We start from the raw sequence: 13,938 nt of genomic DNA on the forward strand, positions 1-13,938 counted from the left end.
TTTCCTCATAGCCTGAAGCAGAAAACCTTGATTTATGTCCAAATAAGTATGTCCACCTCGCTGTGACATCACAAAATTTGCCAGATAGCAAAACCCCGCAAACAGAGTAATCCAAAGCTGCGTGAAAGCTCATCCCAAAATGCATAAACAATATTATTTGACTCTTTGGCATTGTTTAACCAACATTGTAAGTTGATAAGTCAGAAAATACTACTTTTATCATTCACCATTCCAACTGAACCAGCAAATGTATTTAGAATTGATCGACTCTTGGATCATACACAGACACACCTTCGTGAATTTTGGCATACAGCGCCTTGTTAGAGAACAGCAGGTTGTGCAAAACAGTTGGAAATGTGCATTTAAAAGTTTAGTGGAGATTTCATTAAGAGTTCACTGGCAAAGGTGGATGTAAGGTGAATTTTAGGTTCACCATCCCCTATCCCTAAATTTGTGAGGGTAATGCATAAATAAGCCACAAAACATGGAGGAGAAAGGTGGCTTGACAGGTGGATAAATAAAGTGCATGTGACAAGGGACAATAAATTCCGCAAAAGTCTGTAGACAGGAGGGTGATAAAAATCAGTGAAGGGTAAAGTGACATTCTACTTTGTTAGTCTGTAGACTAAAAAGTAAGAAAACAGGGCAATGTTTTTTCTTACACAGCAGTGTGTGTGTGTGTGTGTGTGTGTGTGCGTGTGTGTGTGTGTGTGTGTGTGTGTGTGTGTGTGTGTGTGTGTGTGTGTGTGTGTGTGTGTGTGTGTGTGTGTGTGTGTGTGTGTGTGTGTGTGTGTGTGTGTGTGTGTGTGTGTGTGTGTGTGTGTGTGTGTGTGTAAACCACAAGAGACTGACAGATGAAGAAGCCATCCAACGGCCACACCCAATAAGTGTCTAATTAAATAACAGTTTTGATACTTACAGTGGATTAAATAACTATATCATCACAAAACTCTTTTGTATGTATTTAGTTATAGGTGACCATGATTTTAAAAAGAAATTGGGAGTGTTGGATGTTGATTTAAAGTATCCAGGCTGTGCTCGCATCGCAGCAGTGAAAAACATTGCTCCCACAGCAATAGTTAAGCTCAATCTGATTTTAATGGTCCTCACTTTTTTAGCTCTCAGCTCATTTCCTCCATTCTCTCAGAGCTGTCACTCAAGCAGGGCTAAAGCAGGGAGAAGTGAAAGAGTGATCCCGCTGTGCCAGCAATGCTAGAGTTACATCTGCCCGCACTCTTTTTGGTTCTTATGGGCAACAATCTTTCAGAAAGAGAACTCAAAAAGTCAGAAACCGCACGGAGGGACTTTTTGAGAAAAATGCAACTAAACGCAAAGCGAAGTCGTACAGTACTTTGACATCAATGTATGCAATACAGAGAGCGCTCACTGGCAGGTCAAAGTGATGTGCCGTCTCGTATCTGTCAGCACCCGGGGTTTATTTACCCGGTTATATTATCATTTGTTGACCTAGTCACATGATCTGAGGGTGGGAGGTGCGGTTCCCCCGGCACCCTGGAGAGCCATGCGATGAGAGATGCAGGCCTGTGACCTAACAAACTCAGACACACATACACACACAGGCACTTACACAATATGACCTATAAACTTTCATCAAATTTCACTCTGCACTGACCCTTCAATGTTCCTGTCATTCTTTTTTCACTGACTTTTGTCACCATCTGCTGTCCTGTCTTAATCCCCGTGTTTCCCCTCTGTCCCTAAAGTCAATATGGGAGTCTGTCTTGATCCTCAGGAACAATGACTCCCAATTAATGCGTCAGTCAAACTAAAAAAAATGCATTTATCTAATTTTTGTATCACTTCAGCGTTCCTGTTCTGTTACCCTGTTCAATGTATGTCTGCTCTTGAAGGCGTTTGTGCTAAAAATGAAACGTTGTTGTCCTCGTGCAATGACAATAAAGTTCCTTCCTTTTTTGTTTACTTCCAAAACGACTGCAGAAAGGTCTGGTAAAAAAAAAAAGTGCAGTGAAAAACATACGTCACTTGGGGTTGAAATCGTTAATCGACTTAGCGGCCCCCGTCATCTGTTGACACAGGCCTCCACTAAAGTTGATCCACGTACCTCTTCTTCTATGTCTTCCCAGAAGCCCATTTATCAAATAAACAGACCTATTACTACGTTATATGTTTTCCCTAAAATACTTCAATAGGTCTAATCAACACAGTCAAATTAGTAGCGGTGTACACACTGCTGTGATGAAACGTAGTACAATCTAGCGCTATGATGAAACGTAGTACAATCTAACCGCGGTTTTCGTGTGCCGTGTTTTTTATTTGGTTCGGTTGTCAACAAAGATCTTCACCAAAATTATGCCGCGGTTTTTGCATACTTTACCGGCCTTTGTAGGGCAAAGCTTTGCATGCAACAAACGTGTGTTATTCTGCGGAATCGAGTGAGCACTGTATCTACATGTGTACCTTCCTCTGTGCTTTTTTATTGAGTTCACATTCAGATTGGTTTTATTTGAACATATACACAGTTTCAAAATGATGCATCACATTTTAAAATTTTCTTTACAACATGTCCAAAAGGAGTAGAAAGAAGCAACGCTTCCTAATCTTACCCCTTCTCGACTTCATATGAATTACTTACACATATGTTCACTCCCTGTACTCTGTATGTCCACATTCATACATTACAATCAGTGTAGTGTTAATACAACAGTTTTCTTCATAACTAGGTAAGTCACTTATGAGATAAATATTTTTTTTCCCTCAATTTCAAGACATTTACCAATATTCTTCTTCTTTGTAATTTGTAAACACTTGTAGTTTGAACCGTTTTTTAAAGTGGATCATGTTAGTACATTGTTTCACTTCTTTACTTAATCAATTCCATAACTTAATTCCACATACTGATATGTTAAAAGTCTTTAGTGCTGTGTTGTGGACCACCGCAAAATAAGTCACAATGGGGCCAAATAAAGTTGCAACTTTCAGCACTAGGGCTGGACAATTTATCATATTTTAATTTAGATTTCGATCGTGGCTTCTCACAATTACGAAAATGTAATAATCGAAAAAAAAACGATTCATGGGCTGCGCAACTCACATGCAAATTCCGGAGCGTGTGACGGTGAAACAGATGAGGAGCGAACGAGTGAAAAAAGAGCATGTCTTCTAGAAGTTTGGGATGTCACCATGGTCGTTACTCTTTATTTGACAGAGTGCTAGTATGCCTTATCAATAATCACTAAACTCAATAGAAGATGTTTTCTTGTGTGGTAGGGACTTCCTTGTTCACTTACTAAATCCGGTGTTCTGTCAAAATAAACCGCTTTCTCTGAATAAAGCTCCCAGCGGCGTCTATCGATTTCAGCTGCTGCTGCCTCAAAAACTGATACCTTAAGTTTGGAAATGCTGATTTAGATATGAAATATAATATATAATAAAATAATAACTTTGAGTCAACTTCCTTTATTTTCACTTGTCGAACTGTACATGCAATTGACGTCTGGCCACATTGGGGCCACTTTAGGGACCTGTGCGCGTTTATACTGGAGTCTGATAAAGACCACATTTTACTTGTAGTGTAAACAGCTGGAAAACATTTGATTTAGAGAAAATCGAATTTCAGCCATGTTGGCCTGCAATGTAAACATAGTCAGAGTTTGCATGCGGGCAAAAATTTGCATAAAAAGCTAAAAGCGTAAAATTAATCCGCAACCACGCAGAGTGTTTTTCACATGCAAAGATTTTGGCACTGTTCTCTTTTCTGGGCGCACATAAATATGCTGAAATAAGATGTATCCCCTTCTAAAGTCATGTGTGATTAATGAAATGAGTCTAAATTCACAAGTTTTGTTGTAGATGATGCTACACATGTACAGAATAAAACACATGATGTTAGTACATCAGTTAAAGAACATGAGTAAATTACATTAACAACATGCTGTAATTTGATTTTGATATTATTAATTTCATCTTCTGATAGATAAAAAATGAACACCAATGGGAGCATTTTAAAACTCTGCCAGACTCCATTCCACCTATTTGACTTATAAACATTACCAAATAATTTATTCAGAAAGTATAAATAACAACAAATGAAGATAGAATACTATTAACGGCAACATGTAAGTGTAAAAAAAAACAGATTTGTACATTTTCAGAATATGTTTGGTCTAATTGTAAACAAAATAAACAATCTGAAGTAGGGTTTACGTGATTTCTTATGGGAAAAACTACTTCTTTGGAACAGATGACTGACAAAAACCGAGGTACCACTGTACATGTCTCAAATGTGCTTTTCTTGCACATTTTCCATGTACGGTAAGTGCGCACAAGTCAAGTATCTTACCTGGTATGTTCCAATGCCTATGTGTTTTGGATCTATCTTCACAAGCTCCGCCAACGGATCCTGGACACGTCTTCCAATGGACACTGTTCACAAACACAGACGGGCAGTCAGGATGCCAACGAGACGTCAAATGAGATTCATGAACTTGAACTATTTGCGGCACTCGAATATTCACAGCTGCCTTGTTTATAATTACTGAAAATGCAAATGTTTTTATTCCAGCACGTGCCTGAGGGGAGGGCCAAATCCAATTTCATCGTTCCTGCAACCTAATAATAATTATTGCTGGCTTTAAATTAGAGCCACCGATCTGTCATTTAGACACCTGGTAGATGTTGGGAGACGCACACCTTTAGAAGCACTAATTTAGCCAAGTGAAAAAAAAGCAGCAAAGCAAGGCTGAGCCTATAGGCATTAATTAGCTGGTGTGCGCCGCAAATTTAGCTAAATCATTTTCCATGACTTTGCTGGCAAGGCTAAGAAATAAGACAAAAAAATGCAATAACAAACACTTGCCATATTGACATCACCATGGTGCACCAATGTAGCAATTTTTTAGTTTATCGTCATTCTTGGCCTTTAAACCTGGGCATTATACTCCTGTATTGTGTGTAGCACTGTAATGATCTAAAAATGTCATATCAGGGTTATTGTGGCCAAAACTATCCCGATTATCATTATTATTGCAGTATTGTTGAATGCGCTGAAAATATTTGTGCACACACTGAAATATTTTGACCAAATTACTTTTATTAAAAAACTAAAATAAATTAATACACTGTTAGAAAACTTACTACTTTACATGTTTTGCATTTCTTATGCTTCACAGATCGTGTTTTAGTTTTAGTATTTTATATGTTTTAATGGCTCGGATTTTATTGTTTTAAATATTGGTTTTCATTGTAGCACTTTAATATTTATTTAAATGAAAAGTGCGTAACAAACAAAATCTATTATAAATATTTATTATTTCTGGTCTGTGTTGTGGCGTCCTACTCTGTTCACCTAAACTTGTATTCCTCAGAGTATAGAACGATCACTCTGTCCTAATAGCACAGCTTGTAGGTTCAATGTGCACAATTGAATATCAGACAGTAAAGTGTTTATATAACTTTAGATTGGTATATGTCGTTTCTTAATGGGGAAAGACATCAAGGTCTCTTGTTTTCATGTTAGCATTTAAAAGCTAGTGAACTGGGGTCTGGGAGTTTAACTAAGTGCAGTTGTCAATCACTTTTTTTCGATTATTTCAATTTAAAACGGTAACAATAACCGTTGGGAGTTTTACCGCCGTAACCATTGTTACCGTTTATCCTTACATCCCTAATTGTGTCACAAAGCATAACGCTACGGTTTGTGTTTTGTCAACTTTTTTGTTAGCAATGATGAGACGCACAGGCAGAAAGGAGGATGTGCTGCAGTAAAGGAAGTATGTCTGGAATCAATGGCTTCTCCTCTTTTCTCTCGCAGCACCCTGAAATAATATTTAGACAGGGATGGAGTTTCAAAACCTGCCCTGTCTCAGTGCACCACCAAAAGCTAGCTCCTATACTCTGTCTCCGCAGTCCATCTTAAACCCCCGACATTTATTAAAAGTTTATGAGCACTACAGTTTTGTGTTACTTAAAGTAGAGAGGAAAAAATAGAAATAGGAGAGGCGGTCCTGTCACACTCGTGTGCAATGAACTTGGATGGACAAAAAAGCAAGATGTTTTTTCTGCAATGTTGTGATTTATCTGCTGAACTACAAAGAGAACGCAGGGTCGATTAATCTCATCTGTCACCCACAGCAACCAGGTAAAACACTAGTGAGGGTACTAAAGAGTGACCGCACTTCATCTTGAGCCTCCCTCCCATGTAGTGCTGCATTCTGGGCTTTGAATAGAGGCTAGCAGAGGAGACGTGCACTAAAAAGTAAGCAGAAAAACAGTCCTCCTGCTGACTAGTTAAAATATTGTCCCGCTATAGGTGTCCTTTATCTCACAACTATAGGTGGGACGGATGGAAGCTCCAAGCACAGAACAGTCCCTTCCCGCCTCTGTGGCCAAGTTAAAGTATATTACCACAGTGTCCCTGCTGCAGTCCAAAGTCGAATGCTTGCTAAATGGTAAAAAAAAAAAAAATGGCGCGCTGCTGATCACAGGAAACTAGTGAGGAATAATTCAGCCTCACTTGATTTAAGGCTTTTATAGAGGAAGTCTGCTGGAAACATTTGTTCTGGGCAACCGTGATTTTTTTTGATTCTGCTGTGTTTTCAGTGATTGAGTATGTGGAAGAACGCCACAGACACATGAGAGATTCTAATAGCAAAGCCAGATATTCACTGGTAAGGTGACATGATTTGTCTATTAGATTGTTGACAATATAATCAAATGCAAAACAAACTATAGAATTTCTGCATGACTATACCCACATGTTCTACACTTACAGTATCATATTTTCCAGACTATAAGCCGCACCATTATATAAGCCACACCCACTACAATTTTAGATGATAAAATTATATTCTGTATCCCTTTTTTTATTCGTCGTAAGTGATATTCTATTTTTCTAAGATACTGAATTTGGAATTTTCATTAGTTTTCAGTTATCAAAATTGAAAAAAATTAAGATTTGAAATGTATCACTGTGTGTAATGACTTCACTTGTTGAATGAAATTACTGAAATAAATCAACTTTATATTCTTATTTATTGAGCAGAACCTGTAGCATCTATTAGGGATGTCGGTCGACCGATATTGGCCTAAAATTGTGATACCAGAACACATCGGTATCAGTTTGTCTGCCGATAGTTTTACTGGCATACCGTATCAAACTGTGCCATGCTCCACGTTGCAATAATTGTGGTGCGAGTATGTCCGTGGTGTGCAATTATTTCCAAGTTTGTCTTACCGATTATAAAAACAACAGTTTACAATGAGCGCTGGCTATGTGAGAGGTGAGTATAAAATACCTTCCTTCAATATCTCTGACCTCATTCACTTGGAGTCACACGCAGCGTTTATGCAGCAAAGTATTGATACTAAGCGACCAGCGATTCTAAAGAAAACTACCCAGCTATACTCAATTAAAATGGAGACAACATAACAAGCACGATGCAAAAAGGGGAATGGAGAAAATACAAGTCTATCTGTGACAGAAAAAGCATCAGGTCACATGCTTTGTTTCGATGTCAGAACCAAATCACAAGGCCTGAAAAAAACATTATCAGTGAAGCACAAAGACATAAACATGCTAAATTATGGGATTTCTAACACCAGTTTATAATGGTATATAACGTGGTTTATTTGCTTCAGACATACGTATTAACAAGTTACATCACAGTTACGTTTGCACAATTCAGCATGTCCAAAAAAAAAAAGAGTAGGATGAAGCAAAGCTTACATTTAACCCTAACCATTCTTAATGTCTAATAGCACAATCTAACTTTCTCATTTTTACATTAGTTCACTTCCTGAGTGAAAGATAGTAAAAAAAATGGGGTGTAGAAAAAATATAAACATCAAGTAATTGATAATTTCAATGATTGTACTAGTATAGACTAGTTTCAAACTTTGTACGGTCCGAAACGAACCTCTCTTAGTTGTTGATAGGAGAACATGTTATTTTACTTGACAATTGCTCAATACTTTTAATTACTATTTTTTATTATTTTACACCTATAAAATAATGTAATATAAAACAAAAAATAAATAAAAATGACTAAATACAATAATTAATTATATCCATCCATCCATCCATCCATCCATTTTCTACCGCTTGTCCCTTTCAGGGTCGCTAGAGCCTATCTCATTTGTTCCAAATAAAAATGCCACTTTTTCTATAACTTACATTACAGTAATGGTTTGTTTTTTTAGCACACAAAGTGCTTATTTGTGAAATGTATCCAGTAGAATCATAGTAAAAAATGTTACATTAAGGAATAATGTGTTCATTTTACACCACATGTCACCTGACATTAGTTTGATGGGAAAACCGCTGCATCTATCGGTATTGCTTGATATCGGTAATGGAAATTAAGTGTTGCACAATATAGACATATCGGATATCGGTCAGAAAGTCAGTATCAGGCATCCCTAATATTGATGCAAATCTTATCTAATTGCTGAAATCACATTATCTGTCATAATTTAAGATCATCTAACATGGTGGCTGGGTTAGCATTACCTGCGCTCCTCAGGTTGGGGTCCAAATCTGGCATCTCCTTGACTGCCTCAGGGCTCACACTGTAGATGGATGCTCCAGCCTCATTGGTAATGCTAGTGGGAGGAGGACAACGTCAACACAAGATGACAGATGACTTTTTTAGATGTTTTGAGCCTATTGGTGACACAAGTCAAATAGGGGATTTGACATGAAAATGACAGAAAGACCTGATAAGTCTAACAGGTTCCTCGTTTGACTCCAAAATCTGACATGATGGACAAAAATACTGCCATTACAAAAAGCCCTAGTTTCACAATAACATTAGATTTTGTTTAAGTAAGGATTAGGGAGTCTTCTGTAGATGTTTAGTAACCACAAGCTGTTGCCTGATTAAGGTCCTTTGTGTTTTGACGATTCAGAAATGCTTTTTCTCCTTCAAGCTTTGATTGAATGCTCAGAGAACATTTTGGGAAGAACTAAGGCCTGCAATGGCGTCTCCGTTCATGTGACACGCCTGCCATCTAGAGGCCACTAGGGTGTACTGTAAAAGGCTGATATCTTGACTGTACTATATATCTGTATTATTGGGGCGTCTCCATAAATTGCAATAGCGTGCAAATGCTTTTTTAATTTTTTTTTTCAGGAGTTCAATTAAGACAAAGAAACCATTTAAAGTCTGAGGAAGTTTTTGAAGTTTATCTTTCATTTGAGCATGACCATATGGAATCTTTTTCACATTTTATGAGATGCTGAATTTGGTTGTTTCATTACCTGTAAACTATAATCAAACATATTGAGGAATCTATAGAATATGCACGTTTAATTTTTTGAATTCAGCTATTATTTATTAAGATGAGCTAGTATATGTATAATATGGGTTATACTTGTATAGCGATTTTTCTACCTTCAAGGTACTCAAAGCGCTTTGACAGTATTTCCACATTCACCCTATTCACACACACATTCACACACTGATGGCGGGAGCTGCCATGCAAGGCGCTAACCAGCAGCCATCAGGAGCAAGGGTGAAGTGTCTTGCCCAAGGACACAACGGACGTGACTAGGATGGTAGAAGGTGGGGATTGAACCCCAGTAGCGAGCAACCCTCCGATTGCTGGCACGGCTACTCTACCAACTTCGCCACGCCGTCGCCGTAATAGTAGTTTAATGCCAATAATAACATACTTAAATGTTTTTTTTTTAAATCAGATTATTTACATTTTGGAATTTGGATTACTCATAATTAAAATTTGCTTAAGAAAGGACCCCAATGTACACAAATGCAAATTTATTGTCAGAATCCACGAACGTTTCTTTAACATTTTACTTGAATGCATGACATTTATTTGCACACATTTTTATATATACACATAACAGTTTTGTGAACATGAGGATGGGTGACGATCGTTGGGACTTTAGCTTTAACTTAACCAGTCGGAGTTCTCGCACTTATTTTTGTACTGATTACTGACCGTATAGAGGTTATGGTAAAAGAGGTTGTACGGTCAAAATAAATTGCATGATTAACTTAAGTGCGTTCATGTTTAATGCGATACTTTTTTGTAATTATCACATGAGTTAACGCGTTAAATTTGACAGCTATAATTTAAATAGAACTGCATGTAAAAAACAAAAAACTAAATAAGAAATTACGCACATTACAAATTAGTGTGCAGTAAATAAAGTTTGTGGCCTCAATACTACATTTATCATAAACAAGCAATACAAATAATCATGAGTATTACAAACCGCATATAAACACAATCAAGCCACCCTGTTTCGTCCTTTAGATGGATAAACAGCAAAAAAAGGAGGTAAAGGGGGGTGTCCTCGGGGCTTTCCAATATAATCACGAGGTCAGTGCCTCCTCAATGTCCACAATTGAGAATGCAACCTCCCGCGTACGCGCGCACACGCACACACACAAACAATTTCATCCCAGAGGCTTGTAATTTAAAAAGGGACTCATGCGCGCTCATCCTCATTGTATCCTATTCATCACCATCGCCACCGCTCCCCCACTCTGCCCCACTGTTCTTTTTGTCAGCTTCCGATCCATCGCGCTGACAGCTGACATATCGCCATGGTGACGCCGCTAACGAGCACTGGCACATGACCTTCAAGGGGGTCAAATCAGGGCTGGTCATTAAGCCGACAACACACGACACGCCGCGCACGATCACCAGGATGAGTGGATGTGGTGAGACGGGAGACGGTCTTCAATTACAAACACATTTTTCTCAGTCAAAACGCAGAGATGGAAGGTGCTAGAAAGAAACTACTTAAATCCAGCAAAAAGAAAACATGAGCGCAAATAATGAAGAGGGGATAATATAATAGGAGAGTCCTTATCATGTCTAAGTGAATTAAGGCCACCAGCGGGGCTGCTGGGTACCGGCGGAGTCACGGGTAGTTCATTGGCCGTCACAGCAAGGGCATCAGTCTGGCAGCCAGCAGAAGGTTGTCCACTGGCCAGCTCTAAGGCCTCCGTGGACGCAAACTTGACATGCTGACACACACACGCACAGCCAAAGTCATTAGTTGCCTCTGCTTGTAAAGTGATGACTTGGAAGCCCAGTGGGATGGGGTGGGGGTCAATGTTCGCGCCCCCTTTCAACTCTAAACACATGGAAGAAACACACGGACCCTGCCAGTGAACCACCGCCACTCCCCCCTTCCTGGGGGAAAGTCACAAGCTGCGGCTCTTCTATCTGTTCTTTGACGGACACAGCCTTGGGTCTGATGCACATACAAAACGACTGACCCCTCCTCCTCGAGGCCAGACATCGGAGGAGACGGATACACACTTTGATACCTCATTACAGCCCAGGAGCGCGCACGGGGAGCCTTAATGTAAATTAGAACCAGCACACCAGATCGGTCAGAAAAGACAAGAGGCAATAATATCACTGACTAATCTGATGGAGAGGACAAAAGTGAAGTTGAAGGGTTATAAGAGGGGGGAAATACCACCGTTTCTTTATTCCGTGAAGACGTCACTATTAATATTTATCATTAAAATTAAGTAGCTATGGAGATAATGTTTGCATGCAATCAAACGAAAAATGGATTTGCAATCAAGAACTAATTTGTAAAGAAAAATAGATTTGATTTTTTTTTTTAAAGATTAGCAAGATTAAAAAGGTGCTAAACCAAATGCTCGTTTTGTTAGCAAATCAAAAAATGGTTCTTGTGTAACAATAGGTTTTGCTTGCAACATTTTTTTGGTTACATCTTTGAAGTCTTTTCTGTGGGTGACAAATTAACATGTGTGCAGGGCCTCTTCTGAACAAATATGTCAGAAGCCTTATTATTAGTCTTGAAAGGTGGTGTATAATTGATTGTAATGTGAAACTTTGTGTTTATCCAAAATAAATATGATGATTACGTCAGGATATGCAGTACTAGAAACTGGTTAACCTTTAAGCAGGATACATTGTCATTCGAATCGGACCAATAAACAGGACTCTAACATATTTTTCAGAGGAGTCCCTTTCCACAAGATTAAAGTTGGTTCGTAGCTAAATAAAGAATTTAATGTATACCCAGAAAAATGGATTTGTAACCAAAACTTTGAAAAAAAAATTCACAAAACAAGTACTTTTGTTTTTTTTAATGGTTGCAAATCTTTAATCTTTTAAATCCATTGTTGTCTTTTGCAAATCTTTAGCATGTCAAATGCATTATTTTTGTATACAATCCATTTTTTGTTTGATTGCATAATCACACACAAATTTCTCTCCATGAATAGCAATTATCTTGGTGACTGACAGGTACTAACTGAAACTATCATTTGAACTTAAACACTAGGTCTTATGTTTTTGGTTTATGTTCAACTTCAATTATCATGTATTTTATTGTATCTTTTTATTCCTGCTAGTGCCCAGAGTCAAGACCAAACTCCAGACTCCTAAAATCTGGAATAGCATTCCAGAAGATGTGTGACAGGACTCAACATTTATTTATTTATTTAGAGACATCATTTTATATTACATTATTGTTTCTTTTGTTAATATTTGAGTCCGTTCTACAAAACGGTGTTCCCTAGAAGCGTAGCATAGTAATGCTCAAATCCCGGCTATAAACACTCTTATTGTGCACATGACAACTGAAAGTATTTTATCTACACCTTTGGTTTAATTTGAATTATAATTGTTTTAGGATTATTTTATTGTGTATTTGAATTTTTTATATTTTTTATGATTACGGTACTTTATTTATATTTTTTGTCTATAGCACTTTTAATTGCCTCGTCTACGAATTGTGCTCTAAAAAATAAACTTGGCTTGCCTTGTCTTATTGGTATTAACTCCATTATTGTAATTGTACCGTCAGAGGTTTGTATAACCTTTGAAAACTCCTCACAAAAACTGTAAAATACCAGCGATGACGCTGGAAGTGAGCTGCATTCAGAGATACCAACACACTACAAATCAATTTGTAAAGCATTATTGTGTTTGACAAAGGAACAATGTAAACAATTGACCTGTTTTGCGGTGTTAAAACACTTCCTAAAATTATACAATTATGGGCAGATGGATTATTAAATAAATGAACTACAGTGCAGACACAATCTAACCAAAAAATATGTTTCAGATCTGGCCAAAAGTGCATGCAGAGTGGTGAAAATACACAAAAAGTTGATAACAGGCATGCATAGGAAACCTGCATGGCTTTTCAAATTCCTTTCACATGGATTGGCATCATCGCAGAGCGTTAGAGGGAGCTGTGAGGTCACAAATTAGCACTCCAAAATGTGTTCATGTAAAACAAACACACACACAACACACAAGTTGCTGCGTCCCGGCTGCTCAAACAGCTCTGGTCCATTGTTCAGTCAGCTGCAAAGCTTCACCTCAGGGACACAAACTGAGGGATGTCTCCTTTCTCTGTCTCTCACTCAAACACATACACACACGTCGGGTTTGAAGACGATGACATTTTTCACAGAGAAAAGCGTCCAAATGGCAGGTGTCAAGGGCCGTCAGTCTCTAACAAAGATGCTAGAAGGCAGGGGCACACATGCACACGCACCCACAAAAACACACGCGCACGTACACGCACACACACTCTAACTGCCAGTGTGAGGCACGTCTGAAAAGAGCAAAGCCTCACAGACACTCATGTCAATCGTGCAGCAGTAAAGGCCTGTGCATGTGTTACACACACAAATACATAAACACAAGCATACATACACATACTGTACATACACCTAGGACCAAACATACATATGGCATGGCACAGAGACTCAATGTGGACAATTGTGGGGGTCCAGTGGGGCTCTAAGTGGTATGGAATGTGTGAAAGATGCAAACAACAAAAAAAGAGAGGAGAGGATGACTCACAGTGAGTCACGATGACAGTCTAGGGGAGGACTTAACAAAAAAGCCTTACTTTACATATTGGATCAAGGAAAAATATAAAATGGACAAAGGATGTTGCAGTTTAAAGGATACTTTTCTTATCTATTG

General features: G+C 38.3%; 1 protein-coding gene across 1 annotated transcript in view; it reads right to left on the reverse strand.

Annotated features, from left to right (window-relative positions):
- srbd1 (S1 RNA binding domain 1) overlaps positions 1-13,938 on the reverse strand; it is a 93,190-nt gene that overhangs the window by 22,909 nt on the left and 56,343 nt on the right. Inside the window, exons 15-16 of the mRNA XM_062059076.1 lie at positions 8,489-8,580; positions 4,322-4,404 (exon numbers count right to left, since the gene is read on the reverse strand). Coding sequence (XP_061915060.1) covers positions 4,322-4,404; positions 8,489-8,580 — 175 coding nt within the window. The remainder of the gene's footprint in view (positions 1-4,321; positions 4,405-8,488; positions 8,581-13,938) is intronic.

The sequence above is a fragment of the Entelurus aequoreus genome, linkage group LG09, assembly GCF_033978785.1.
Source record: "Entelurus aequoreus isolate RoL-2023_Sb linkage group LG09, RoL_Eaeq_v1.1, whole genome shotgun sequence".
Lineage (NCBI taxonomy): Eukaryota > Metazoa > Chordata > Actinopteri > Syngnathiformes > Syngnathidae > Entelurus > Entelurus aequoreus.